The sequence below is a fragment of the Stomoxys calcitrans genome, chromosome 2, assembly GCF_963082655.1.
Source record: "Stomoxys calcitrans chromosome 2, idStoCalc2.1, whole genome shotgun sequence".
Taxonomy (NCBI): domain Eukaryota; kingdom Metazoa; phylum Arthropoda; class Insecta; order Diptera; family Muscidae; genus Stomoxys; species Stomoxys calcitrans.
The window spans coordinates 36,123,905-36,148,715 of record NC_081553.1 but is presented as its reverse complement, the minus strand read 5'-3'; the positions used below and the strand labels follow the sequence as shown (position 1 = coordinate 36,148,715).

The window sequence follows — 24,811 nt, the reverse complement described above, 5'->3', positions numbered from 1 at the left end:
CATAACGGGACGCATAGGACTACGAGCTCACTTATGTAAAATCGGTGCGGCAAATGATAGCATGTGTAGGGCATGCGGGGAAGATAATGAGACGCTGGAGCATTTCCTTTGTCATTGCCCGGCTTTCGCGTCTAACAGATACCGGGACTTAGGTGGAGACACAATACCAAACATGAACCAACTTAGGGGAGTGGTATTGAAAACAATTAAAGATTTTGTAAGTAGCACGGCATTCCTAATTTAAAATTTTCTTTTAGAAGTTACTTTCTAGATTTTAGAGCGCACAACAAGCCGATTACTGGCTTAGGTGTATGTCCATAGTGGGGTGGGGCGGATTAATATCTGCACCCTCTTTTCAACCTAACCTAGTGAACCAGACAGTTAAAATTCAGCAAAAGTTTGGTGTTGCTAAAAACAATGTGACCGGGTATTCGTATCGCCATTTCTGATTCGCCATGAACTTTCGTCAGTGGATTTTGTCAAATGACTTATTGGTGCTGTACATAACTACTAAAAGCCTTCTAACCAAAGGCAAAACGCGTCCCATAGTGGTTGGTGTGTGTGGTGATCTCCGGCTTTTGTTTTCCATTGCAGAAAAATCTCCGATCATTGAGTTTAGGTTGTAAAGCACACACCTGTTGATATGTAGAGCACCATTTATCCATTTGACAAAATCCACTGGAGAAGGTTCATGACGAACCAGAAATCGCGATAGCCAGTCAAATGTTTTTAGCAAACACCAAACTTTTGCTGACTTCTAAATGTCTTTCGCAAAGCTATTCTTTGAATAGAAAGGCATTAAACAAACTAGTCTAGAGGCGGACAATATCCTGCAATGGAATCGCAATAAGATTTTAAGACTGAAAAATTAACAGAGAATTTGCAGGTTTGATTAGATGCCTCTCATTGCTACAGATGCCAATGTCGTTTATTTTTGAATTGGGCCAAATAGTTAAAAACTCGTCTTTGTAATAAATACCCTGTACGAATTGTATGGTAATACGTTAAAAAACGTTACTCTATGTTGCTTTTTGAGAGTTATTTGATTTATACTACTTTGAAAATTTACGGCTGTAATGTATTCGTATAAAAACCTGATATGAGTGCTTACAAAATGACTCGTTATAAATGAGTATTAAAATGGAAGTAAATGAGCAATATCGATTTTTTTTTTTAGCTACACCATAACCAAATAATAGTAAAATAAAATAGAATAGAAATAAAATCTAATTAAATATTAATAAATTATAAACTAAAATAAAATGATATGTATATAATAAAATAGAATAAAATAAAATAAAAAAATTAAATAATATAAAAAAATAATTTAAAAAAATAAATAAATTAAAATAAAAAAATAGAATAAAATAAAACAAGTAAAAGGGCATTAATTTCGGCCGGGCTGAACTTTGGATACCCACCATCTCGGTTATATATGTAAATCCCCTTTCGTCACAATCCGATGATTATTGGATAACTTATGCACCCAAATTTCAACGAAATCGGGTAATAAATAAGGCTTTTATGAGCTTCAGACCCTTAACCGGCAAATCGGTCTATATGATAGCTATATCTAAATACAGCCCGATCTGAACCACTGTTTCAAATTTCAACGGAATCGGTTAAAAACTAAAGCTTTTATGGGATTCAGACTCTTTATCGGGACATCGGTGTGTATGGCATCTATATCTAAATATAGTCCGATCCGAACCACTTTTGAGACCAATAACGGGAGACGTAAAACTACCAACTGTTTAAAATTTCAGCGAAATCGGGTAATAAATAGAACACTTATGGGCTTCAGACCCTTAATCGGGAGATCGGTCTATATAGCAGCTATATCTAAATAAAGTCCTATCTGAACCATATGTAGGTCATATGTCGGTAGGTTTAAAATAACTCACTGTTTCAAATTTCAGCGAAATCGGGTAATAATTACGGCTTTTATCGGCTTCAGACCTTTTATTGGCAGATCGGTATATATGGCAGCTACATATAAATATAGTCGGATCTGAACCATATATGAGTCAGATATTGGGAAGCCTTAAACTACTCATTGTGTCAAATTTCAGCAAAATCTCATTAAAAATAAACTTTTTTTTCCTTTATCGGAAAATCAGTCTATATAGCAGCTATATTCAAATATGGTCAGATTTGGCTCGTTCAAAAATTTAACCAGCGTGCATCAAAAATATATATCTGTGCCAAATTTCAGCTCAATATCTTAATTTTTGAAGGCTGTAGAGCGATTACAACAGACGGACGTCGTTAAATCGTCTTAGAACTTTACGACGATCCGAAATATATATACTTTGTAGGGTCGGAAATTGATATTTCGATGTGTTGCAAACGGAATGACTAAATGAATATAACCCATATCCTACGGCGGTGGGTATAATGAAATAAAATAAAATAGAGTAAAAAAAAATTAAATAATTCAAAATAAAATAAGATAAAAACAAGTAAAGCGCGCTAAGTTCGGCCAAGCAGAATCTTGGGAACCCACCACCATGGATTCTGCTAAAATATGGGAGCTAAATCTAGTTATAGACCGAATTGGACCGCACTTGGCACAATTGTTGAGAGTTATAACGGAACACTATATGCAAAATTTCAAGTCGGAAGAAAATCGCGGCTTGTAAGGGCTCAAGAAGTTAATTAGGGAGATCGGTTTATATGGGACCTATACCATGTTATTGACCAATTTGAACCGTACTTAGCACAGTTGTTGGGAGTCATAACAGAACACTATGTGTAAAATTTTAGCCAAATCGGCTCAAGAAGTCAAATCGGGAGATCGGTTTATATGGGAGCTATATCAGGTTATAGGCCGATTCGGACTGTACCTGGCTCCTTTGCTGGGAGTCATAACAGAATACAATGAGCAAAATTTTAGCCAAATCGGATGAAAATTGAGGCTTTCGGCGGCTCAGGAAGTCAAATCGGGAGATCGGTTTATATGGGAGCTATATACAAATCTGAGCTGATATGGCCCATTTGCAAGACCTACATCAATATAAAGTATCAGTGCAAAATTTCAAGCAGCTAGCTCTACGCGTTCGACCGCTATCGGGATTTCGACAGACGCACTGGCGGACATGGCTAGTTCGAATTGCTAATTGGATCAATTAAAAAATTGGAAAAATGTCAAGTTTTTTAATTAAATATGCAAATTTTTCAATTGAAATTTTTTTCGAAAACAGTGATTGATACTATCATTTTCGTAATTGAAGAAGTTTCAATAAAAAAAATTAAATGGATCAATTAATTTTGTGATTGAAAACAATTTTTGTTTTTTTCTGTGTATGAGTGCTATATCAGGATTTAGACCGATATGAATAACAAAGCCCCACGTGCGAACATCAAAACATGGACCGATTCGACCCATTTACCATCTTAACTGACCTACAGGAATAAGTAGTATTTGTGCAAAATTACAAGTGCATATCTATGCGCTTTCGAAAGTTATCGTCTTTTCGATAAACAAATAGATAGACGGACATGGGTTAATCGACTGAGAATGTTAAGATGAACATGAATATACATACATATATACTTTATTAGCTGGACCGGTGCGCTTCGCTACAGCACAAAATTGCATTTTAAAAATCGATTTCTCTTTATGCAGGGCTACGGGTCTCGTTCAGATCCACATTAAATAACTTTTTCTTTGTATTGGTTAACTACTTCAAAATCATATTTCAAAGTTACCACTTGGGATACCAAGGCAGGTGTTGCCTGCGTTTATCCCAATTTGAGGGTAAAAAATTTACTCTACCAAAGACCTTTTATTGCTGTTCTATTCTATCCTGATCGGCCTTCATATATTATTTTTAATTCTTTTTTGTTTTTGGTAGGATTGGTGGAGGGGGATTGCCCCATGGCTCATCCTTTCATTTGAGTAAAATATATTCTCGGTCGTCCTACATGATAGTTTGGTGTTGCTTTAATTGGGAGGAGAGGGTCGGCCCACCCGACGCTAAGATCCAAAAGACAATTTTTTTGAGTCCTTTGTTGTAGCGATCTACATGTCCTGCTGAACGGTAGGACGTGACCCAGATACTTGGATCTTTATATCAACATTAGATTTGAACTCTACTGTCATAGACCTTCCTTTTAATTACCATATTACCCCGATCAAACTACATGTCCTATTAAAAGGTATTTAGTGCGTGGGCCGGTCCTCGACTCTGCCAAATGATAAACCAGATTCGTAGTCAAATCACAAAGAACTTCCATTGCACACCCATTTTGTGACGTTGGACATTCATGCCCGTTTTGGGGGTTTGTAAGGTTGGGGAGGCACCTTCGACCTAATTCTTATGACAGATGTTTACAGAACATTCACATATCTTTCATTTGATACCCATATTGTCCCAATCGGTGAATATGTCCTGTTGAGGGGTTTTGGGGCATGGGGAGGCGCCTCAGACGCCAAGGAATAAGTTTCAAATTTTTACTCCTCTTTTAATACCATTCATTTAATACCCATATTGTCCCAATTGGTAAATATCGCCTGCTGGGGGTTCTTGGGAGTTGGGCAGGCCCCTCTGATGCCAAGGAATAAATTTGTATGTCAGATTTGTACTCTACTTTTAAATACCTTAAATTTGATACCCATATTGCCCAAATTGGTGAAAGCGTCCTGTTGGGGGGTTTTTGGGGCTGGTGGTGGGGGACCGCCCCAAATACTTAGTGTGTAATTTGTATGCCAAGATCGTATTGAACTCTTAAATACCTTTTATTTGATACCCATATTGTCCCAGGCGCTAAACACGTCCGTTAGGGTGGGTTTTGGGATCGGGCGTTCCCCCAGGTTAATTGACCCAAAAGTTTTATACCAATTTCGTGTTTTTGGAATACCATAAGGAGGCATACAAAATTTTGCTTAGATCGGTGCACCCATCTCCATGATCTGGCGTTTTTGAAAATTGTGATAAGAGGGAGGGTACGCCCCCTTCGGATATCAAAAAATGTAGTACCCTATTTTCGACGGGGGCTCAAACTCTAGCATCTGTGAAAATTTCATGAAAATCGATTCAGCTGTTTTTGAGTCAATACGGAACAGACAAACAAACAAAGCGCAAGAATTTCATTTTTATTTCACATTCATTGAGCAATATTTCGTGTTGTTGCAAACGGAATGACGTTGTAAGTAAACAACCATCCTATGGAGGAGGGTTTACCAATTAAGTGTTAGTACCCCATATACCCAATGTAGGGGACCCTCTCAACACATGGAGTTAAAATTGAGATTAGATTATCTCTTATACAAAATGTGTTTTCACAGTTTGTTTGCTCCGCAGCGGCATTCGAAAGTTCAGCAAGAATTCTTTGAAGGTAGTTGTGTTTTGTCAAGCAATGGCATCGAAACCAATTCTCTACGGTTCTCACACCAGTCCCACGGTAAATGCCGTCGTCATTACGTTTAAAGCACTCAATGTGGACTATGAATTTCGAGAAGTGAAACCATTGAAAGGTGAAAATCAGACACAAGAATATTTGCGTAAAAATCCCACCGGCACAATACCTGCTTTGGAAACAGAGGATCATAAATTTATAGGCGATTCTCATGTCATAACCGCTTATCTGGTTGATCGCTATGCCCCAAATGATTCGCTCTACCCCAAGGATTTGTATAAACGGGCCAAAGTTCAACAACTGCAACATTTCTCCAATAATGTTCTCTTCACCAATTGTGTTAAAGCTGCCTATGCGCCTATATTCGCGCGTTTGAAGACCACAGTGCCTGAAGAGATTTTGGCCAATTTTGATTTCGCCTATGCTACGCTGGAAAGATTTCTAGAGCAGAACAAATGGGTTGCAGGTGATCAGATGACGGTGGCCGATTTTAATTGTATAACCTCGGTGGTATCGATGAAATCTTTAAGGCCAGTGACTAAAGAGAAATATCCCCTAATCTATGATTGGATTAATCGTATGTTGGCCATACCCTATGTTGCTGAAACATTTAACAGTGAACCCATGCAGTCATCGCGAAGATTTTTAAATAAACAAATGGCCAAGTCACATTTGTAAAAGGTGCAGTGTTGTCGCAGGCAACTGAAAAGTTTTTTTTTTATGATTTTTGTTTTTTGTTATGATTTTGTTATGGGGGTATTAATTTTAAATAAATTATTTATCTTATAAATATGATGATGATGGATATTGCGCCCCCTAGATAGAGCTGGCAAAATATCGATGGCACTATCGATATTAAATTTTTTGACTGCATATCGATTGCTATTTTTCCGATGGATGCTATCGAAAAAGCTAAATTTTTTGCAAATTTAAACAAAAATAAGCGATACGACACTTAATGTATCCTTTAAGATACAATAGGCCTATAGAGCGCGCAATTTTCATCCGATTAGGCTAACATTTTGTACAATGATTTCTCTCATGACTTCCAACTGACGTTATTAATCTTGATTTTATTTGGTCCGTGCCTTGATATTGCTTCTATATAAATATATCTCCTAATTTTTACTTCTCATTTTCGTTTGAAATAAAGTTGATGGGATATTAGCGATAGTATTCGATAAAATATCGAATGTTGCGATTATCGATAGTTTGCCAGCTCTACCTCTAAAGCCTTAAGAAGTATAATAAGACATATCGGAAGTCATTGTGCCTAACTTCAGTCAAATTTGAGAAGAGTGGTGCCCTCTACTGGTTAAAGCTGCAAATCGGGAGATCGGCCTACAGGAATTGAAATCAGGTTATGTACCGATACGCACCATATTTGGTCAGGATGTTAGAGGTCATGTTTTTTTTAAGGTCAATGATAAGGGACCTCCTTTTTGAAGCCGAGTCCAAACGGTGTGTTGCAGTGAGGAGAGGAGTTTTTATATGGCATAGTACCTCACAAATGTTGCCAGCATTGGGAGGGGAAACCCATCGCTGAGCATTTTTATACCCTGCACCATAGGATGGGGGTATACTAATTTCGTCATTCTGTTCGAAACAGAATGACCATAAAGTATATAGATTCTTGATCGTCATTACGTTTTAAGTCGATCTAGCCATGTCCGTCCCTTTGTCTGTCGAAAGCACGCTAACTTTTGAAGGAGTTAAGCTAGTCGCTTGAAATTTTGCACAAATACTTCTTATTAATGTAGGTCAGTTGGGATTGTAAATGGTCCATATGGTCCATATGTTTTGATATAGCTGCCATATAAACCGATCTGAGGTCTTTACTTCTTGAGCCTCTAGAGGGCGCAATTCTTATCCGATTTGGCTGAAATTTTGCATGAAGTGTTTTGTTACCACTTCCAACAACTGTGCTAATTATGGTTGAAACTGGTACATAACCTGATAGAGCTGCCCTTTAAACTGATCTGGGGTCTTGACTTCTTGAGCTTCTGGAGTACGCAATTCCTATCCAATTTAGCTGAAATTTTGCACGATTCGTTACGACTTTCAACAATTGTGTCAAATGTGGTTCAAATCGGTCAATAACCTGATACAGCTGCCATATAAACCGATCTGGGGTCATCACTACATGAGCCTCTAGAGGGCGTAATTCTTATACGATTTAGCTGAAATTGTTCACGACGTGTTTTGTTTTGACTTCCAACAAATGTGACAAATATGGTTCAAATCGGTCCATAATCTGAAATAGCTGCAATATAAACCAACCTGGGATCTTGACTTTCTAAGCCTCTAGGCTTATCCGAAATATAGCCTGATACAGCTCCCCTATAAACCGATCTCCCTATTTTACTTCTTCAGACCCTAAAATTTTACACAGTGAATTCCACTACGGTCTTCAACAATCAAATCAAATATGGTCCGAATTGGATCATAACTTCATATAGCTCCAATTTATCCTTTGTTTGCCTAAAAAGAGATTCAGGGAAAAGAACTCGACAAATACAAATGCGATCCATGATGGAGGGTATATAAGATTCGGCCCAGCCGAACTTAGCACGCTTTTACTTGTTTTCAATGATCTAGCCAGGATTTGAACCCAGGCATTCAGCGCCACTGGCGAACATGCTAACCTCTGCATATTTTGAAGACCATATTAAATGGAAATAATTTGGTAAAAAATTTTAGATTAATTAAAAATAATATTGAAGAAGTGTATATAAGGAATTTAAAACGGAATAAGGCGAACATTTGTGGTTTTGGAGATTTGAATTTAAAAGAAAAAACATAAAACAAATATGTTTTAATACATTGAAGAGAACATTTTTTAATAGACTTAGTTGATCCAAAAAATGGGAAAATAAGGAAATTATATAAGAATAAAATATGGTGAAAAATGCATACCTTATGTCCCATAGCAGCTATATCGAAATATGTTCCGATTTGCACCAAATAATAATAAGTACAAGACATTGTTAAATTTCGTATAACAAAGTTTTGGTCTTTTTAGTAGCTATATCTAAAAATAAACTGATCTGATCCATATACGACAGGGATGTCGAAAAGCCTAACATAAGTAACTGTGTCAAATATCAATGAAATCGGATTATAAAAGCGCCTTTTATGTGGCCAAGACTTTAAATCGAGATATCGGTCTATATGGCAGCTATGTCCACATCTGGACCGTTTTGGGGCAAGTTACAGAAAAATGTCGAAGAGCCTAACACAACTCACTGTCCCAAATTTTCGCGACATTGGACTATAAATGCGCCTCTTATGGCCCCAATACCTTAAACCTAAAGAACGGCTCATATGGCAGCTATATTCAAATCTGGACCTATATAGGCCAAATTGAAGAAGGTCCTAACACAATTCACTGCCCCAAATTTCGACGACATCGGACAATAAATGCGCCTTTTATTGGGGCAAGACTTTAAATCGAGAGATCGGTCTATATGGCAGCTATATCCAAATCTGGACCGATCTAGACCATATTGCAGAAGTATGTCGAGGGGCTTAACACAACTCACTGTGCCAAATTTCAGCAAAATCGAAAAATAAATGTGGCTTTTATGGGCCTAAGACCCTAAATCGGCGGATCGGTCTATATGACAGCTATATCCAAATCTGGACTGATTATGGCCAAATTGAAAAAAGGATGTCGAATAACCTAACACAACTCAGTGTCCCAAATTTCAGCAAAATCGGATAATAAATATGGCTTTTATGGGCATAAGACCCTAAATCGGCGGATCGGTCTATATGGGAACTATATCAAGATATAGTCCCATATAGCCCATCATCGAACTTAACCTGCTTACGGACAAAAAAAGAATCTGTTAAAAATTTTAGCTCAATATCTAATTTTTAAAGACTGTAGCGACAGACAGACGGACGGACATGGCTAGATCGTCTTAGATTTTTACGGTGATCAAGAATATATATATACTTTAAAGAAAGTATATATATTTCGATATATAAGATATTTCGATGTGTTGCAAACGGAATGACGAAATGAATATACTCCCATCCTATGGTAGTGGGTATAAAAATTTACAAGCACAATTGTAGGCAAATCGGATAATAGTTGCGGCTTCTAGAGGCCCAGGAATTCAAGTCGAAGGACCATTTTATATGGGAGCAATATTGAAATCTGAACCGATATGACCCATTTGCAATCGACAACGACCTACAACATCAATAAAAATTGCAAATGCAAAATTTGCCTAAGAACATTTCACTGAGAAACAGGGGCAAACTTCTCAGAAATCAACGAGTGTTAACCGATTCAAGTTTAAGCTTAATGATAAGGGACCTTTGTAGCCGAGTCCGAACGTCGTGCCGATGTGAGACACCTTTTTTGGGGCTATATATAAACTTAACCTGCTTATGGACAAAAAAAGAATCTATGCAAAATTTCAGCTCAATATCTCTATTTTTAAAGACTGTAGCGTGATTTCAACAGACAGACGGACAAACATGGCTAGATTGTCTAAGATTTTTACGCTGATCAAGAATATATATACTTTATTGGGTCGGAAATGGATATTTCGATGTGTTGCAAACGGAATGAAAAAATGAATATACCCCCATCCTTCGGTGGTGGGTATAAAAATACATTATCATTCATTAACTTCATTCAGTAAAATGTTACAGTGAATATGAATATTGTCATTCAAAAAAATGCCTCCCACGAATTTGGAAACGATTTTCCCCCTCTAATAGATCTGGCGAAATCAATGAATCCATAGAGATATTATGGTGCCTGCGTGTGGATCAGTTTGTGCAAGAAAGTAAGTGACTTCAAGCACAAGGGCTGCAAATTTTGCACTTGGTGTTTGGTTATGATTTTTATGAGTCATGAGAGCTACGATCGATATCGCCTTGGTATAGCTCTATAAAAACCCGATCTTCTTATTTGAAAAAATCATTAAAAAGTCTTGTGGTCCTTAGTGAAGGGTATATAAAATTCGACACAGCCGAAACTAATATCCGTTTACTTGTTACGGTTTAGGAAATAAAATTGTGAAGTTCTGATTTCGGTTATCGCTCAGACATTGTATTGTGGCCAAAATTTCATTTTATTGGGCAAATTTCGTTTTATTGGGCTATTTCTTCTTATCTTATTATTTTTTTAATTTTACCTTAGAACCGAGCCTTATGTTAAAAAAGGGGATAAGTAGAAAACGCATTCATAGACCGTGAATCATAATAAAAATTAGTATTTAGCATGTATAAAAGATTAAGTTCTGCTGGCGATGGCCCTCTACCATGGATGTCGTTGTAGCCACATTTTCATGTGGAGGTGACGATACTTGTCAAACTCCTGTAGGTGAGCAAGCTCGTTGCGGTCCAAAGGAGCGATCGCTGCGGGAACAGGGTGACCATTGCTTATTTAAAGGCGCCAATAACCTGTGGACGGATAAGCTTCTCGTGACAGCACTGAACACCAAACAAATGGAACTGCTCACAGCTATTCCGAGCCACCACATCTTGTACTAAAGTAAGCAATATGGGAACTGCATCTGAAAATGAGCCGATTGAAGCTTTTTCTATCCTGTGTGGTTTTCAAAGCTATTCCGGGCCATCACCTACCATCGTGTACTACAGTGAGCAATATGAGAACTGCATCTAAACATGAGCCGATTTAGCCTTTATCTATCCCAACCGACCTCAATAAGAAATATATGTGCAAAACTTCTTCTAACGGTTGCCGTACTAGTTCGAAAGACATACGGACTTACAAGGATGTTTGGAAGTCATAACCGAACACTACGTGCAAAATTTCATCCAAATCGGATAACAATTACGGCATCCAGTGGCTCAAGATCTCAAATCGGGAGATTGGTTTATATATGGGAGCTTTATCAGGCTATAGACCAATTTGGACCACACTTACCACGGTTGTTAAAAGTAATGAAAATAAGTAAAAAGGAGCCGGGCCGAACTTTGGATACCCATAACCTCGGGTATATATGTAAACCACTATTCGTAAAAATCCGGTGAAAAATATATACCTTATGCCCCATAGCAGCTATATCGAAATTGTTCCGATTTGGACCAAATACTAATGAGTGCAAATCATTGTTCAATTGTGTATAACAAAATTTTGGTCTTTTTAGTAGCTATATCTAAAAATAGAGGCCAAGACTTTAAATCGAGATATCAGTCTATATGACAGCTATATCCAAATCTGCACCGATTTGGGCCAAGTTTCAGAAAAATGTCGAAGAGCCTAACACAACTCACTGTCCCAAATTTCGGCGAAATCGGACAATAAATGCGCCTTCTATGGCCCCAAAACCTTAAATCGAGATATCGGTTTATATGGTAGCTATATCCAAATCTGGACCAATCTGAGCTAAATTGAAAAAAAAAGTCGAAGGGCCTAACTTAACTCACTGTCCCAAATTTCGGCGACATAGGACAATAAATGCGCCTTTTATGGGCCCAAAACCTTAAATCGAGAGATTGGTCTATATGACAGCTATATCCAAATCTGAACAAATCTGTGCCATAATGCAGAAGTATGTTGAAGGACTTAACACAACTCACTGTCCCAAATTTCGGTGACATCGGACAATAAATGCGCCTTTTATGGGCCCAAAACCTTAAATCCTGAGATCGGTTTATATGAAAGCTATATCCAAATCTGGACCAATCTGTACCATATTGCAGAAGTATGTCGAGGGGCTTAACACAACTCACTGTCTCAAATTTCGGCGAAATCGGACAATAAATGCGCCTTTTATGGGCGAAAGACCTTAACTCAAGAGATCGGTCTATATGGCAGCTATATCCAAATCTGGACCAAATTGAAGAAAGATGTCGAAGGGCCTAACATAACTCACTGTCCCAAAATTCAGCAAAATCGGATAATAATGTGGCTTTTATGGGCCTAAGGCCCTAAATCGGCGGATCGGTCTATTTCGATGTGTTGCAAACGGAATGACAAAATGAGTTTACCACCATCCTATAGTAGTGGGTATAAAAATTTACAAGCACAATTGTAGGCAAATCGGATAATAGTTGCGGCTTCTAGAGGCTTAGGAACTCAAGTCGAAGGACCATTTTATATGGGAGCAATATTGAAATCTGAACCGATATGGACCATTTGCATTCGACAACGACCTACAACATCAATAAAAAGTGCAAATGCAAAATTTGTCCAAGAACATTCCACTGAGAAACAGGGGCAAACTTCTCAGAAATCAATGAGTTCTGACCGATTCAAGTTTAAGCTCAATGATAAGAGACCTTTGTAGCCGAGTCCGAATGGTGTCCCGATGTGAGACACCTTTTTTGGGGAGAAATTTTTACATGGCATAGTAACTCACAAATGTTGCCAGCAATAAAGGGGGAAAACTAACGCTGAAATTTTTTTTCTAATGTTCTCACCAGTATTTGAACCCAGGCGTTCATCGTCATAAGCGGACATGTTAACCTCTGCTCTATGGTGGCCTCCACATCAATAAGAAGTATCTGCGAAAAAGTTCAAGTAATCGACCGCTATAATGATTTCGACAGACGGAAGAACGGAAATGATTAGATCAACTTAGAATGTCAAGACGATCAAGCATGTCTATACTTTATGGGTTCGCGGATAAATATGTCGAGGTTTTACAAAAGAAATGAGGTGGAGGTAATAAAAACAAAATTTTCTAAGCTTAATTTATTGGCGATTTTTTTATTAAAGTATCCTCTTATCCAGGTCTAAGCCTTAATAACATATTTATCCAAAAACTGTAAAGTACCCTTCATAGTATCACTGTATAGAGTCTCATTGACATAGGGTATATCCATCATTCGTTGATACCAATCCATAAGGCGGGGATGCGATTCAGCTGTAAACGGTTTTAGGTAATACAACGCAAAGATACAGGTAATGCAACTGAAATCGGCAATTGTCACATGATCTGCGGCAGCCCATTTATTTTGATTCAAAAATCTCTGCATCATGTCGAAGGCTTCATTGATTGCCTTCACAGTCTCCTCGGGCACTTTGTTGGTCAAGCGTGAAAATAAAGGACGAAAGGCTGGCTTTACACAGGTGGCAAACATAACGCTGTTGGCAAAATGTTGCAGTTGATGTACTTTGGCTCTTTTGTAAAAATCGCGGGGATATAAAGAATCATCTGCACCCTCTTTTGCATAGCGATCTGCCACATAGGAAATAATGGCGTGAGAATCACCTATAAACTGATGGTCCTCGGTTTCCAAAGCGGGTATGGTGCCGGTGGGATTTTTGTTTAAATATTCCTCAGTCAGATTTTCCCCCTTCAGTGGTTTCACATCGCGTAATTCATAGTCAACGTCGAGTGCCCGGAGTGCTATGACCACCGCATTGACCGTGGGACTGGTAAGTGAACCGTAGAGAACAGGTTTCGATGCCATGATTGTTTGAATAACACTAAATTCATTGATATTTTTTTACTGCTATTTTATAGGGTTAATAATTTCAGGCGGCAAGAGCTATCTTATCAGGCCTACAACAACCACATAATTTTTCCAAACTACAAAAATTTGGTTGAGATTATGTTAAAAGAAAAAAAAACATTTATAGAAAAAGCCAATATCGTTGGGGCCCTTTTGCCATTATTTAACCCAGTACAAGAGCGGATTTAAAAAGGTGGTCTCACGCAAACAGCTGTTAACAGCCGGCCAGGTTTGACAGTATTGAGATGTCAGATTTTTGTTTGCATTATCTTCTTTCTCGCATATTCTCTGCTCATGTACCTACACACGCACACAAATTTCTGTGTGTATGTTGGCAAAACATCGATCAGCTTGATGGCGATTTTACTACATATGGTTTTTATGTTGTTGTACAAATGAGACAACCTTTAAATAATTCAGCCATGTTTCAGTACCAAGGTTCATTTATAAGGCAAAGTTCAGAGATCAGCTGATAAGGTTAGCAAGTCTGCCGAAAGTCTAAGATTTAATCCAGGTGTGATTGCACGGTAGCCTTTATTACGGAAGGTCTTGAAATATTGATCTACGATTTTTATACCTACCACCAAAGGAAGGGGGTGTGTTCATATTGTCATTCCAACACATCTAAACATCCATTTCCGACCCTTTAAAGTATACATATTCTTGATCACCATAAAAATCTAAGACGATCTAGCAATGTCCGTCCGTCTGTCTGTTGAAATCACTACACAGTCTTTAATAATAGAGATATTGAGCTGAAACTTTGCATAGATTATTTTTTTGTCCATAAGCAGGTCAAGTTTGAAGAAGGGCTATATCGAACTATATCTTGATATAGCCCCCATATAGACCAATCCGCCGATTTAGGGTCTTAGGCCCATAAAAGCCATATTTATTATCCGATTTTGTTGAAATTTGGGACAATGAGTTATGTTAGGCCCTCCGACATCCTTATTCAATTTGGCCCAGGTTGATCCACATTTGGATATAGCGGTCATATAGACCCATCCGCTCATTTAGGGTCTTAGACCTATAAAAGCCACATTTATTGTCCGATTTTGCTGAAATTTGGGACAGAGGGTTGTGTTAGGCCCTTCTACATCCTTCTTCAATTTGCCCCAGATCGGTCCTGATTTGGATATAGATGCCATATAGACCGATCCGTTCATTTAGGGTCTTAGGCCCATAAAAGCCACATTTATTATCCGATTTTGCTGTAATTTGGGACAATGAGTTGTGTTGAGCCCTTCGACATCCTTCTTCAATTTGGCCCAGATCGGTCCTGATTTCGATATAGTTGACATATAGACCTATCCGCTCATTTAGGGTCTTAGACCTATAAAAGCCACATTCATTGTCCGATTTTGCTGAAATTTGGGATGTGTAAGGCCCTTCGACATCCTTCTTCAATTTGCCCCAGATCGGTGCTGATTTGGATATAGCTGTCATATGGAGCTCAAATCAACGGTATTTGGGAGTAAAGAACGAATTTGATATCTATTTTCAGTGAAAAGTGCCGGTGGCCTCCCCAGCCCCAAAACACCCTCCAAAAGGTTCATACTTACATATCATGACAATGTGGGGTTCAAAGTAAAGGGATTTGGGAGTGGACACGAATTTGATATCCATATTCCAGTCGAAATGTCACCGCTAAAAAGCACTCCTCATTACACTAATTTCAAAAAATAGCCCTCTTAAAATTAAATTTATATTCATTTTCGGGATAAAGACCCTGGGGTCCACCCCACCGTCAAACACAACTTATTTACCGATCATGCCATTATGGGACTAATACGAAATGTTTCGGAAATTAGAGCACGAATCTTATATTTACTTTAATGGCCAAGTGAACACCCCCGAAATAAGTCCGAAATATTTACCAATACGGTAATGTGGGACTCAAAAGAAAGGCATTTGGGAGTAGAGTAAAAATTTTCCCAGGAACCGAGCAGGGGCAAACTTTTCACACATCAATGAATGCTTTCCGACTCAAGTTGAGTTTACGATAAGGGAACTTTTTTATAGCCAGAGTCGGAACGGCGTGCCGCAGAGGTGTCTTCGGGGAAAATTTTTTACACGATCATGCATGGTATGGTACCTCGCAGATGTCGCCAGCATTAAGAGGGGATAACCATCGCATTAAAATTTGTCCAAAGTTCAGCCAGGATTCAAACGCAGGCGTTCACGATATCCACATTCAGGGCGAAGTGTCCCCACTCTAAAAAGATATAAGAGAGTTAAAGAAGGCGCAGCGGACCAGTACTTTACATACACAATTTTTTTTTCTCCTTTTATTAAAAATCATTATTTTAAACCCCTACCAATTTTATATGTTTCCCTTTTCCCTTTTTTGTTTCCCTAAATTTAAAAAAAACATATTTTTTACAATTTTGATACATTTTTATTTAGAAAATTTAAAGAAGTCGCCACAGAATTACCCATCAAAGTATCATAAACCTCCGATATTTGCATTATTCTCTGAAACCAATCGTGCAGAAGTGGATGTGTTTCTTGCGTAAAAGGCTGCAAGTAATACAATCCATACATGCAGGTAATACAATTGATATCGGCTATGGTCATATGATCAGCTGCCAGCCATTTGTGTTCCACCAAAAATCTTTCCATCATGGCATAAGCTTTATCGAAATTTTTGAGTATCTCTTCCGACACTGTATTGGATAAGCGGGAAAATATAGGAGCAAAGGCGGGTTTGACACATGTGGCAAAGAGTATGCTATCAGCAAAATGTTGAAGTTGTTGAACTTTGGCACGCTTATACAAATCTCGGGGATATAGGGAGCCATCATCATCCCTAGCATTGCCATAACGATCCACAATATAGGCTGTAATGGCATGTGAATCACCTAAGAACCGCTGATCTTCAGTCTTCAAAGCGGGTATGGTACCGGTGGGATTTTTCTTTAAATATTCGGGCATGCCACTTTCTCCCTCCATGGGCCGCACTAAGCAAAAATCAAAATCGACTTTAAGTAATTTGAAGGTAATGATGACAGCATTTACACCGGGGCTGGTATAGGTGCCATACAGAATTGGTTTGGATGCCATGACTATTGAAATCAAACTAAATTTTCGTATATTATTTAGGTTATTGGAATAGGAGTTGTTGGGGTCAAAAAAATTATCACCTTTCTATAGAGGGGGGATTATCTTATCTGATCCGCCAAGCGTATTGGGTGAAGACTGCTTGTGAGAGAGAAAGTTTGTTGATTTTTAATATGATATGGTTAAACAAAGAACTACGTACGAGTACACAAAGAATGCGGTTGCCACTAGGGATGTGAGCGTGATAGCAGATCGAGTTGGCACTGCCGATTCACGACTCTATTAAATGGTTAATAAGGGTATTAAACATGACATGCATACAGCGAAGTGCACTACCTGTCAACGAGTTTTGGTTGTGTGTGTGCATTATAGTCACAGACAGTAAATGGATATAGACAAACCATTGACTCTTTTAAGAAGCACCAAGTATAAGAGATTAGAAATAAACGAAGACAATTAAAAGAAAAGAGAATTCAATAGAAACTGTGTGTGTGTTTTACAAAATTAGTTTACCATAGGATGGGGGTATACTAACGTAGTCATTCCGTATGTAACACCTGGAAATAATGATCCGCAACCCCATAAAGAGTATATATTCTGCATCATCTCGACATTCTGATTCGATCTATCCAAGTCCGTCCGTCTGTCGAAATCACGATAGCGGTAGAACGCGTAAAGCTAGGCGCTTCAAATTTTGCACATATACTTTATATTGATGTAGGTCGTTACGGATTGCCTCATAAAGCTCCCATATAAACAGATCTCCCGATTTGACTTCTGGAAAACACAATTTTCATCCGATTTGGTTGAAATTTTGTACATGGTGTTCTGCTATGACTTTTAACAATTGTGCTAAGTACGGTCCAAATTGGTCTATAAGCTGATATAGCTCCCATATTAACCGATCTCCAGAGTTGACTTCTTGAGCCCCTGGAAGCCGCAATTTTTGTCAGATTTTGCACATAATGTTCTGTTATGATTTCCAACACCTGTGCATAGTACAATTCTAATCGGTTTATAACCTGATATAGCTCCCATATAAACCGATCTCCCGATTTGACTTGAAACCGATTGGTTGAAATTTTGTATGTGGTGTTCGGTTATGGCTATCAATAATTGCTGACTATGGTCCAAATTGGTCTATAACTTGATATAGCTCCCATATAAACCGATCTCCAGAGTTGACTTCTTGAGCCCCTGGAAAACGCAATTTTTGTCCGATTTGGCTGAAATTTTGTATTTGGTGTTCTGTTATGACTTTCAACAATTGTGCCAAGTACGGTCCAAATTGGTCTATAACCTGATATAGCTCCCATATTAACCGATATCCTAATTTGACTTTTTGAGCCCCTGGAAGCCACAAATTTCGTCCGATTTGGCTGAAATGTTGTGCACACCTGTGTCGAGTACGGTCTATAACCTGTTATAAGCCCCATATAAACCGATCTCCCAATTTGACTTCTTCCAGGGGCTCAGGAAGCCATAAATTTCGTCCAATTTGGCGGAAATTTTGTCCATAGTGCACACCTGTGTCGAGTACGGTCCAAATGGGTCTATAACATGATATAGCTCCCACATTAACCCATCTCCCGAATTGACTTCTTGAGTCCTTACAAGCCGTAATTTTTTGTCCAATTTAGCTACAATTTTGCACATAGTGTTAACTTATGATTTTCCAGCAACTGTACCAAGTACGGTCCAAATCGGTCTATAACGTAATGTAGCTCCCATATAAACCAATGACCCGATTTAACTTCTTGAGTCCTTACTAGCCGCAGTTTTTGTTGGCTGAAATTTTGCATGCGGTATTCTGTTATGACTTCCAACAACAGTGCCAAGTACGGTCCAAATCAGTTTATAACCTGACATAGCTCCCATATAAACCGCACCCTCGATTTTCCTTATTCGGTTCCAAGAAGCTTTAATTTTTGCTGGTTTGACAGAGTTTGGAACGTGGGATTAAATTATGCCCTTTAACTAAATTTAGTTTGTAAAAATTTGTCAAACGTCAAACTTCTTATCGTTGTTCGTGGTTGCAATTTTTTTTTTTTGAGAGAGAGAGAGAGGGAGTTGGTTTATCTACAGGAAATCCGTTGTATGTGATTATAGTTAAGAATCATAACACAAACAAACAATCAAAAATGGCGCGAACAAGTAATAAACACAAAATCGGAGATGCACTTATCGCCGATTTTGACAGATTGTGCACTCAATATATTGTTGTTGGGCAACTGCTCCAACTTGTAAATATATATATCTTGGTATCAAAGTACCTCATAATCGAAATATCAGCCCAATCACGTTCAGCGGCTCAAGAAACCAAATCCCGGAATTAGCTTATAGAACCCTGTTTACACATTTTTCGATTATTTTTTAAATCCGGATTTAATGGCTCGACCATCTGTTTTCCCTTTATAAAATCAGCTGACGAGAGCCTTAAATCCGGATTTAATGAGCAGTGTTAACGGGGTTTAAAGGGGCTATTTATGAATCTATCTGAGCAGAATTCGATGTGAGTGTATGAGGCTATAAACATTCTATACACACCAAATGTCATCCGAATCGTACAAACATTGAGGCTTATAGCGGCTTAAACATATTATATGGGGCCTATGTATTTTTGAACTAATCTCGGCCTATCCTAAGGGCTTAAGAATTCAAATCTAAGGACGTTTTTATATGGGAACTTTATCCAGAGTTGAACCGATAGGACCCATTTTCAATCCTCAGCGGCTTACATCTCTAAGAAGTATCAGTGCAAAAGTTCACTAGTTCCACTCGTCACAACGTTATAGTGATTTTGACAGACGGAATGACTAGATTAATATGGTGTTGGGTATAAAAAGTAATTTGTAAAATTTTTCGGTCGGTTTTTATTCACCTGCTCATCTTTTGCCAACGCTTTGTAGTCTACTTTGAAAATTCAGAATATTTTAAAAAAAGTACAAAGTACAGGCCACCGTAGCGCAGATGTTAGTATGTCCGTCTATGACGCTGAACGCCTGGGTTCAAATCCTAGCGAATCTATCAAAAAAAATTGTCAGCGGTAGTTTTCCCCTCCTAATGCTGGCAACATTTGTGAGGTACTATGCCATGTAAAACTTCTCTCTAAAAGGGATGTTGCACAGCGCCACGCCGTTCGGACTCTGCTGTAAAAAGGAGGCCCCCTATCATTGAACTTAAGACTTAAATCGGACTGCACTCATTGATATGTGAGAAGTTTGCCCCTGTTCCTCAGTGGAATGTTCATGGGCAAAATTTGAATTTTTTTACAAAGTACAGTCGGAGAATAATTTTAAGTGCATTCCTCATAATGGCAGTATTTCGACAAGATTCACTTCAACATTTTTTAACGTGGTGTAATTGGCTGTAAGCGAATGATTCAAAGAGTCGGAAGTCAGCACACCGTGGTCCAAATGTTAACTAATGGAAATAAGCGATCAACCGACATACAATTTTTTTTATTTTTCGGGAGTACTTCACATTGAGGATGTCAACTTGTTCTCTTTTTACATTCATTCTTTGTTAACGTTTTCTCCTATTTGATGATATTTTCAATCAGCAGATTTGACATCCTTTATGATGTTCATGGGGCCTATCCACTTTATGTTTTCGCAAATGACCTAACCATCTATTAGTGAATCCTGTGTTACATATAAGGTATCAAAGATAAATACTGTTCACCTATCTAACCTTCACACTGGTATATCTGTCAAACTAGAAATGACAGCTATATGATATTTTTTTTTGTTGACAGCTCATCATTTACAAGCCACCAGAAGTATTTGCTTCGGTGTTTATTTTAAAAGCAATTCATTTGTAATCGAGTTCAGGCGTAGAAGTTGGCTCGTACATCACATACGGATATGTCTGGTGATCTCAAACACCACAAAGTGAACAAAATGTTCGTGTATCGCACCATAAATCATTATAATGATACTGGTAGCGCTGATGGTGGTTTAAAAAAACTGACACAACACCTTAAATGGTTCAGAGAGTGAAGGCTCGAACTCAACGAAATCCACGCCGTAGTGGCAATCGAATGGCTAAAGATCTAAAAATACGCCGTGAAAGCGTGCAGAATACATTTGAAAAAGTTAAAGCGTGCTTTTGTTTAATTCTAATATTATTGAACATAGCAAACTTCTGTCAAACCAGCAAATATTAAAGCTTATAGGAACCCAACAAGGATGATCGAGAGACCGGTTTATATTGGAGCTATATCAGGCTATAGACGGATTTGCACCGTATTTGGCAAAGCTGTTGGAAGTCGTAACAGAACAGGTTATAGACCGATTTGAACAGTTGTCAGAAGACATAACAGAACACTACATGCAAAATTGGACAAAAACTGCAGCTTGTAAGGTCCCAAAAATTCAAATCGGGAGATTGGTTTATATAGGAGCTATACCAGGTTATAGACCGATTTGGACAGTACTTGGCACAGTTGTTGGAAGTCATAACAGAACACTACGTCCAAAATCGGAAAAAAACTGCGGCGGCTTGTAAGGGCTGAAGAATTCAAATCGGGAGATCGGTTTATATGGGAGCTATATCAGGTTATTGACCGATTTGGATCGTACATGACAGAACACTACATGCAAAATTTGAGCCAAATCGGACAAAAGTTATGGGAGCTATATTTAAATCTGAACCGATATGGCCCATTTGCAATCCTCAATGACCTCAATATTAAATTTCTGCGCAAAATTTCAAGCATTTTGACACACGGACGGACATGAATAGATTGTCTCAGAACGTCAAGACGATCAAGAATATATGTACATATATACATTATGGGGTCTTAGATAAATATTTATTTAGTTTACCCCATCCTATTGTATAAAAACGTGCTCAAGGTTCAATGGGCACACGATCTTACACCATAGCAAAAACAAAGTTAGACTCGAAAGAGCTAAGGATTTGCTGGGCGAATTTCCGAACATCGTGTTTTCTGACGAGAAAAATATCGCAGTTAAGCAATTCGTAATCTCCCAACATGATCGCTCTTCATTTTGTCCACACATTAGGTGTCCAATTCGCCAGATGCCAATCCGCTGGACTTTTCTATATGGGCCATTTTAGAGAGCAAGGTAAGGAACAAAAAAGTATTCTAGTATGGATGGACTGAATAAAGCCATTGTACAGAAATAGATCAAAATACCGGCAGATTACATTCGTGCAGCTTGCAACTCGTTTTTTACCTTACCAGAGATTATTGTCATTTATTACAGTAAAAAAGAAAATGTCATACAGAAACAGTAAGGAAAGGCAAAATTCGGGCGGTTCCGACTATATAATACTCTACACCTACCTTAAGAATACATTTTGATAGACCTCGGCGGATGTTTTCACATGGGTTATTAAACAATCCGTATTATTTTTTAGCAAATATGTTTGAACTATAATAAATGCGGCAGACAAATAACAACATTATTGCAAATTACCCAAAATCTGACGAACATATATATGGGAGCTATATCTAAATCTAAAACGATCTCGATCAAACTTCTCAGATATTGTGGTAGTTGTCGAGGAAAGCGTTGTACAAAGTTTTGGGAAGAGTGGTCAATAAATGCGCTTGCAGTGGCTCTTGGAGTGAAAATCGGGCGATATAAATATATGGCAGCTATATCGAAATCTGAACCGATTTTCATAAAACTCATCAATAATGTCGCGAGTCAAGAGAAAAATTTTCCCGCCAAATATGGAGAGAATCGGTTTACAATTGACCATTTTATTGCATTATTACTGCAAATCGAACGAACATACATATATATGTGAGCTATATCCAAATCTGAAGCGATTTTTCCAATTGTAACAGTCTTCATCGCTAGACCGAAAAACATGACTGTACCAAATTTTAAGACGATCGGACGAAAACTGAGACCTGTACTTTGTACACAAATTAACATGGACAGACGGGCACAAATCATCGATTCGATCGACTCGAATCATAAAGTGATTCTGAGTCGATCGGTATACCTATCAATGGATCTACCCCTCTCTTTATTCTGGGTGTTACAAACAAATTCACTAAGTTATAATACCCTGTACCACAGTAGTGTTTCAGGGTAAAAAAATTTTGTCGTTAGAATTCCCCATTATTTGTATACCCTCCACCATAGGATGGGGGGTATACTAATTTCGTCATTCTCTTTGTAACTACTCGAAATATTCGTCTGAGACCCCATAAAGTATATATATTCTTTATCGTCGCGACATTTTATGTCGATCTAGCCATGTCCGTCCGTCCGTCTGTCTGTCGAAAGCACGCTAACTTCCGAAGGAGTAAAGCTAGCCGCTGGAAATTTTGCACAAATACTTCTTATTAGTGTAGGTCGGTTGGTATTGTAAATGGGCCATATCGGTCCATGTTTTGATATAGCTGCCATATAAACCGATCTTGGGTCTTGACTTCTTGAGCCTTTAGAGTGTGCAATTCTTATCCGATTGGGATGAAATTTTGCGCGACGTGTTTTGTTATGGTATCCAACAACTGTGCCAAGTATGGTTCAAATCGATCCATAACCTTATATAGCTGCCTATAAATCGATCTTGGGTCTTGACTTCTTGAGCATCTAGAGTGCGCAATTCTTATCCGATTGAAATGAAATTTTGCACGTAGTATTTTGTTATGATATAGCTGTCATATAAACCGATCTTGGGTCTTGACTTCTTGAGCCTCTAGAGTGCGCAATTCTTATCCGATTGGAATCAAATTTTGCACGTAGTATTTTGTTATGATATCCAACAACTGTGCCGAGTATGGTTTAAATCGGTTCATAACCTGATATAGCTGTCATATAAACAGATCTGAAGACTTGACTTCTTGAGCTTCTAGAGGGCGCAATTCCTATCCGATTTGGCTGAAATTTAGCAAGACGTATTTTATTCTTACTTTCAACAACTGTGTCAAATAAGGTTCAAATCGGTTTATAACCTGATATAGCTGCCATATAAACTGATCTGGGATCTTGACTTCTTGAGCCTGTCGAGGTCGCAATTATTATCCAATTTCCAATTTTATCCTCTCATGACCATCAACATACGTGTTTATTATGGTCTGAAGCGGTCTATAGCCCGATATAGCTCCCATATAAATCGATCTCTCTATTTTACTTCTTGAGCCCCCAAAGGGTGCAATTCTTATTCGAATTGGCTGACATTTTACACAGGTCTCCAGCATATAATATAATTGTGGTCCAAACCGGACCATATCTTGATATCGCTCTAATAGCCCGGCCGAACTTAGCACGGTTTTACTTGTTTCAGTTTTAAAAATGGAATTGCAAAGTTAAAATACCTCCACACAACGAGGTGATTTTTTACACGATTTTTACTCATAGTTGTCAAAAAAAGTTAAAATTTAATGGTTTTAGACCTATAAGTAAGATTTTCAATAAACATTCCGTAGAGCAATTAAGCGATTTACGATTTGAATCTCACTGATAAAATGATACATTTATCTCTCTTGTGGTCCCGGGTTTATGGGTTTGCTGAAATGATTTTGCAAAAAGATGTGAGAGACAAATTCTTAGTCTCATTGGAAGGCTTTAATGGTTTTTTAACCTTCTTTTTTCGCTGTCTCTCATTTCTCTTGGCATTGCCATATTGATAAATTGTTGTTTTGTGACAGTAGTTGTAGTTTGCTTCAATGTATCGTTGTTGGTGGAAATATGTTAATTAGATTATTGGCGCTTCACATAAATGCGAGAACAAAAGAATAGGATTACAAATTACAACAGTTATCAAGTCTTTCACATCATTTTTGGGGAATAAATTATATATAAATATTTTATACTATTTGGAATATGTTTTATGCTAAATGTAACTCAATAAATTAAACGTAAATGATTATTTTATTGAGCACTAGCTAATCCGGTCCGCTCAGCTGCGCCCTATAATGCTATGTTGGAGAGGAGTACTCTAAAGTTGA

General features: G+C 38.0%; 3 protein-coding genes across 3 annotated transcripts; 1 reads left to right on the top strand and 2 right to left on the bottom strand.

Annotated features, from left to right (window-relative positions):
- Positions 1-5,359: 5,359 nt before the first annotated feature.
- LOC106089180 (glutathione S-transferase 1) lies at positions 5,360-6,110 on the top strand. Its single transcript, XM_013254964.2, has one exon. It carries the CDS (start codon positions 5,362-5,364, stop codon positions 6,037-6,039), a length of 678 nt encoding a protein of 225 aa, XP_013110418.2. The 5' UTR covers positions 5,360-5,361; the 3' UTR covers positions 6,040-6,110.
- A 6,976-nt stretch (positions 6,111-13,086) lies between these two features.
- On the bottom strand, positions 13,087-13,779 carry LOC106089181 (glutathione S-transferase 1). The gene has a single exon (XM_013254965.2). It carries the CDS (start codon positions 13,765-13,767, stop codon positions 13,087-13,089), a length of 681 nt encoding a protein of 226 aa, XP_013110419.2. The 5' UTR covers positions 13,768-13,779.
- A 2,436-nt stretch (positions 13,780-16,215) lies between these two features.
- On the bottom strand, positions 16,216-24,309 carry LOC106089182 (glutathione S-transferase 1; the record flags this gene model as incomplete). Its single annotated transcript, XM_059363340.1, has 4 exons — positions 24,179-24,309; positions 22,187-22,274; positions 16,956-17,010; positions 16,216-16,891 (listed from the first exon to the last, which is right to left on the bottom strand). A coding segment is annotated over exon 4 (660 nt), but the record flags the coding sequence as incomplete, so codon positions are not given.
- Positions 24,310-24,811: the final 502 nt, after the last annotated feature.

What these genes read in the sequence shown, in the direction of transcription:
- LOC106089180 (XM_013254964.2), top strand. Translation starts at nt 5,362, where the DNA reads ATGGCATCGAAACCAATTCTCTACGGTTCTCACACCAGTCCCACGGTA.
- LOC106089181 (XM_013254965.2), bottom strand. Translation starts at nt 13,767, where the DNA reads ATGGCATCGAAACCTGTTCTCTACGGTTCACTTACCAGTCCCACGGTC.